This window comes from Anneissia japonica, unplaced genomic scaffold (genome assembly GCF_011630105.1).
Source record: "Anneissia japonica isolate Jap-2015-1 unplaced genomic scaffold, ASM1163010v1 scaffold285021_len193445_cov190, whole genome shotgun sequence".
NCBI classification, from domain to species: domain Eukaryota; kingdom Metazoa; phylum Echinodermata; class Crinoidea; order Comatulida; family Comatulidae; genus Anneissia; species Anneissia japonica.
In genome coordinates this window covers 187,642-193,347 of record NW_022718003.1, presented here as the reverse complement: position 1 = coordinate 193,347, position 5,706 = coordinate 187,642, and the positions used below count along the sequence as shown (strand labels likewise).

The following is a 5,706-nucleotide window of genomic DNA, read 5'->3' as shown; positions in this document are numbered from 1 at the left end:
GAGATAGACAGCCTAGGATGTTCGCATTTTTACCAGACATAGAAAAACTGAGCTCTAAATATAGGCCACAGTGAGGTACATTCGAAACAATATTATATAAATCAAGGTTTTAGTTTATTTTATTTGGACGAATGACAAATAACAAATAATTACCAAGTAGCCATAGGCCTAGGAATGTTGCAGTTCATTACCATCACCAATCACTGTACTTCAAATTTACTCACTATGCTATCATATCAAATATAATATAGCAATCAATAAATCATATCATTAAAATAGTATTCATCAATGTTTTTAAAGCGTGTCATTCAACAATGAAAAAGACACAATAAAATAAGCAACAACAAAAAAAAAACTCTAAAAAGCTTCTAAAAGCATGATGTCAGATTACAAAATATTAGGATTAATATTTTAAATGACAAGGCATTTAAGAAAATGGAATAATCGAAAGAACAATTAAACATAAATCAAATGTTTTGTGTATTATCAAATAGAATATAAATAAAATTATTATTATTAGACATATTCATGTAAAAATTATTTTTATACATTATACATATATTTATATTTGAAACCTGATGAAATTATTTAGTATAGTTTCATAATAATCAGATAATAATCATAATCATCAGTCGTAAATTATAATCTATGATAATCAACCAAACCAAAACAATACAATACATCATTTTTTTTAATTTGTCAAAATAGCTAAAAGTATAAAATGAACCAACAAAATCGAAAACAGCTGACAAAAACAAACCCTCTTGAACCCTAAAAGGCTTGTTAAACAATAGGGAGAAGCCGTAGCAAAACGTATAATATAAAGAGCATTAATAATTAATTGAATATAAAATTTAAGAATGAAAAAAAATATATACCGTACATTATAAAATGAAACGAAGACGTATTTAGTATAAAGCAATAAAATCAACATAGGTCTTACATTAATACCATGTTCCTGAAAAAAAATATATGTGCAATTAATTGCATGAAGTGTAAGCCTATATATCTATTACAGTAAATTATATTCCTGCATTATTTCTGCGTTAATTAAATAAATCAAATTATTGTATAGATAATTAATAATAGTTAAATGTAGCCTAAGAACTCATAAACAGTAGTAAGAATTTATACCTGTTAAAAAATATCTTATTGAAGTGTGTTTCATTTAATCACCATTAAATCAACATATTTCCGTCAATTACATATAAAAGGTATATAAAAAATAGCACCATACAGAATATTAAAGTCTAAAAAGCATTAAAATTATCAAATTCAAATCATTTGTACTAAACAAACTAAAGATAGGCTCATGATAGGAGCATGAGTAGACCTATACTGCAAAACTAGCGTTTTACATGTACTGTGTACTTAGTTGACAATGCTACATCTAAAATAAATGGGTCAAAATTACATTAAACATATATAGGTCCAATTAACAACTCCCTAATAAAACACACTCACACTGTACTTGGCATCCCTGTCAAATGAAATGAACTAAAATGAACCTTAACACATTCCATTTTACAGAAAAATTACACTACCACAGCATGGGCACACCTGCGCAAGCGAAGTATACTCTAAAATACTTAGCAAACCTGACAGATGAAGAAAAAAAAAAACAATGTATATCTACATTTTACAAAGTATTTCAAATTTAGGTCAACCTGCTAAGTTTATAGTTGAGTTAAGTTGGATAGTTTTTGGTAAAGCAACGATAGACGGAATAGACCTACTCTATTAAAATAAATATTAACTTCATATGATTATTGTTTTATAAATTATGCAAGTGGTTTAGGGTTGTTTTTTTTAACTGTCATTTGATCCACCGATATTTGTGTGGCCTAATAAAGTAGTACGCACAACTAAAAATCTTAAAAACCTCACACCGCCTACATCATAATATGTTTACCTTTCTTGAAAAGAGGTCACTCGTAAATGAAAAAGAAACTGTTGCTATTAATAAAATTTACTGTTGATATTTTATTTTATAATTTACAAAACGAGACATTTTTATTATGAGTAGAATTTAACAAAATCGAATTGATGCCGGTGGTTATCAAGTAGCCTATGAGCAACTATAAAATGAGGGGTTTGTTGAACGCTATTCTGACTCCTCAGTTGTGTATTTGAGACACTTATCGGTTCCGTTTTCTGGAGTGGCAATTGGTAAATCCACACCTCTTTCCTTTGCATCTGAAATTAATTCACAATAGAAGTGCATTATTATCTACATGTAAAGTTAGAAAATCAGAATAATACGTGAGTAATATACAATTACATGTTATCAGCACATTAAATCCTTTAAACGATTGTATAAAATTAAGTACTAAATGAGTTCTAATACCGGACTAGTGCGCCTATTTCCCAGACCATCTACGTGCAATCTATATCCATGGCACTATATCTACTCATAGATTAAATGTCCCTACAATTACGCAATGGTTTTAAAAGTTTCTGTTTGCACTGTGTGTACACAGAATGGATACAGTGTCGATACAATCTTAACATTATTCAACATTGTGTTCACACAATCAATACACTGTTACAATGTGTTTACGCTGTTTACACGCAAAGTTCGACCAATTCCGTCCTAGTCAATAGTCACCTCTGAGTCAACACACTTCTTTCATTCTGTTGTAGACTGACATCTCAGGGGTAACAAAATGAAATAACAATACCTTTAGTACAGTGCAGTATATCTTACCGTTTATTATGATATCGGTAAGATCTTGTCTATTGCATTTTTTGAATGCTTTGATAAACTCTTCACATTGTTTATTAGAAGCATGCTTTCGACGTGCTGCAAACAGCATGCTTCGAACAGCGTCTCTAACGTCATGCTTGTTGTTCATATCAATTTGTTCTAATTGTTCTTGAGTCAATTCCAAAGCGATTCCAATAGTATGGTAATCCTTGCCTATCTTATTAACCAATAGTTCGATGACATGGTCACTGATGCCTATATCTATAAAGAGATATCAGTAAAATGCAATGTAAACCTATTTGAGAATATGAAACAAGAATGAGATGCAAGACATCATAGGCCTAACTAGCAGTTTGCAACACATGTTTTTTTTTGTTTTTTTTTTGTTTTTTTTTTTCCCCCCAATCAGTTGGTTGTATTTCAGAACCACGATGTTTGTATACCCAACCTGGTGGGGGTTGCCTGCTGCTGCGCTGATTACCAGCAGGAACACTTAGAGCATGTGCACCAATGACCAGGGAAAAGAACTGCGCTATAACCGCAAGGAAGAGGCGCATTATAAATGCCTAATCCAATACCAATACCAGTACCAGTTGATGTAGATTGATGCATGTACACTGGCATGCTTATTTGTTCAGGTGAGTGTCATACTATTTTTGTACCCGCATACAGTGATGGCACCAGTTGGGCAGGACCCCCTCTCCCTCTCCCGCCAAGGTGATCCCTTAGGAAAGATAAAAACACATTCGTCAGAGAGAAAAGCACAATATATGAGAGTGTTAGACTATTTTCTTACCAATTTGTACTTCTACCATTAGAAGCCTTTCTTCTCGGCTACCGCTAACTTCTTGTCTATCTGCTGATGCCATGAAAAATAAGGTTACGATGTGGTTAAAACTTATTTAAAACAATCTACTCTGATCCACCGACTATGACTATCTTGTTTTTCTTTTTTATGTGGTGAACCACCACTTTTAATAATTATATTAGTAAAAACATATAAAAGAAATACCGTATCAAACAATACATAATTATTATCAATAAAGTACATTGATGATAATATCAACATTATCATTACAACATAATGAAGTTATGTTCGATACACCTTCGGGCTAATATTATCCATGAGCCATACTTTAAACTCTGATCCACCGACTATGACTATCTTGTTTTTCTTTTTTATGTGGTGAACCACCACTTTTAATAATTATATTAGTAAAAGCATATAAAACAAATATCAAACAATACATAATTATTATCAATAAAGTACATTGATGATAATATCAATATTATCATTACAACATAATGATGTTATGTTCGATACACCTTCGGGCTAATATTATCCGTGAGCCATACTTTAAATACATATATAATACAAGTACCAGATTTGGAGATCACAATCTGAAAATAGAACAGGGATCACAAAGATCTCTGACAGTCTAGTCACATGCGATATTAATACTATATCAGAATTGTAACGTTATGCGAATGAAAGAACTCAAATACTGGCGATTGGATCACCACAACGCTTCGTGGTTATGACGTTCGCCATGAATGTATGCGAAAAGCCCCGGGTTCGAGTCCCGATGAGTTTTTTTTATTTATTCTTTATTATATTACTCTTCTGTTACGTTGCTGCTAATGGAAAGGAGTATGATGTTTTAAAAGAATCTGCTTTGATCCTACCGACTATGCCTATCTTTTTTCTGTTTCATGTGCTAAACTAACACTTATATTCATGAATATATCCTCACAATAAAAGCTTATGAAGAAAGAAATCAATTAATATATACCACCAACATCGGCACTGTGTTAATACTACCCACCTAAGGAATCTCAGTGTTCCTTAGTTAAGGTGTTTTATTTTTTTTAAATTCTTTATTATATTACTCTTCTGTTACGTTGCTGCTAATGGAAAGGAGTATGAGGTTTTAAAAGAATCTGCTTTGATCCTACCGACTATGCCTATCTTTTTTCTGTTTCATGTGCTACACTAACACTTATATTCATGAATATATCCTCACAATAAAAGCTTGTGCTGAAAGAAATCAATTAATATATATCACCAACATTGGCACTGTGTTGATACTACCCATCTAAGGAATTCGAGTGTTCCTTAGTTAAAGTGTTTTATGTACACTAGGAGTGCTGGTTCAAATCCCAGATCTACCACTCATAGCAGAATTAGTTAGAACTGAATGTTTACATTGATTCAAAAAATATTGTAGAGGCATAACGAAACAAATTGCTTTTCTTTTTAGATCATGAAAGCCACTTACTGGTACACGATGATTTCAAGTAAACCACAATTAATATCAGCATAGTTAAATTAAAAATACCAGACACAACCAGTGGCACTATTAACTGTGTTCCTGAAATAATAAAATAATGTTATAAGATTTTGTTTTAATATATACATTTTCATCTCATTTTGCTCATTACACGTTGTTTCAATAAGTTCTGGTTTACATATTTTATGTTTGATAGTCTTTATTATGATGTTACTTGTGATGTGTCCAGAATTCAATGTCATTGTTTTTATAATCACTGTCCTGAGCATCACCAAATTCATGTTGTTATTATTATTACTAAAATACTACTGCTGCTATAGTATTACTACTAATATTATTATTATTATACCTCCCCCAGGTTACCGTATGGATTTACTATTTTTCAGTCTATTTGTCTGTTTGTTGTATGAGTATGTAAAAACAACGGATCATCATAAACTTTAGTGGAGTGTATTTATAAGGAGAAGGTGACCAAATTTTGAGATTAATAGATCAAAATGATGGTCAAAGTCATTGGAATTCCAAAAAATCACAGGATTAAGTGAAAACTACAGAATGAACCATCATAGAAATTAGTGGAACGGTACATATTTGAGAAGTGATTAAATTCTAGGTGAAATGGTCACGGTTACAAAAAGTTAAGTGTTTACATTTTCTTTATCATTTTATAAAATATATGATGATCTATTTATTAGGCTAACAATGTCC

The 5,706-nt window shown here is 31.3% G+C and overlaps 1 protein-coding gene across 2 annotated transcripts; it reads right to left on the bottom strand.

The window, feature by feature from the left end:
* Window positions 1-92: 92 nt before the first annotated feature.
* LOC117110404 lies at window positions 93-5,652 on the bottom strand. Of its 2 annotated transcripts, none has more exons than XM_033253099.1 (4): window positions 4,987-5,652; window positions 3,504-3,566; window positions 2,708-2,968; window positions 93-2,196 (listed from the first exon to the last, which is right to left on the bottom strand). In XM_033253099.1, the coding sequence occupies exons 1-4, from the start codon at window positions 5,027-5,029 to the stop codon at window positions 2,105-2,107; spliced, it is 459 nt and encodes a 152-aa protein (XP_033108990.1). In that variant the 5' UTR covers window positions 5,030-5,652; the 3' UTR covers window positions 93-2,104. The 2 variants fall into 2 exon arrangements, with proteins under 2 accessions (XP_033108990.1, XP_033108991.1); XM_033253100.1 differs by having other exon boundaries at window positions 3,504-3,563; window positions 4,987-5,650.
* Window positions 5,653-5,706: the final 54 nt, after the last annotated feature.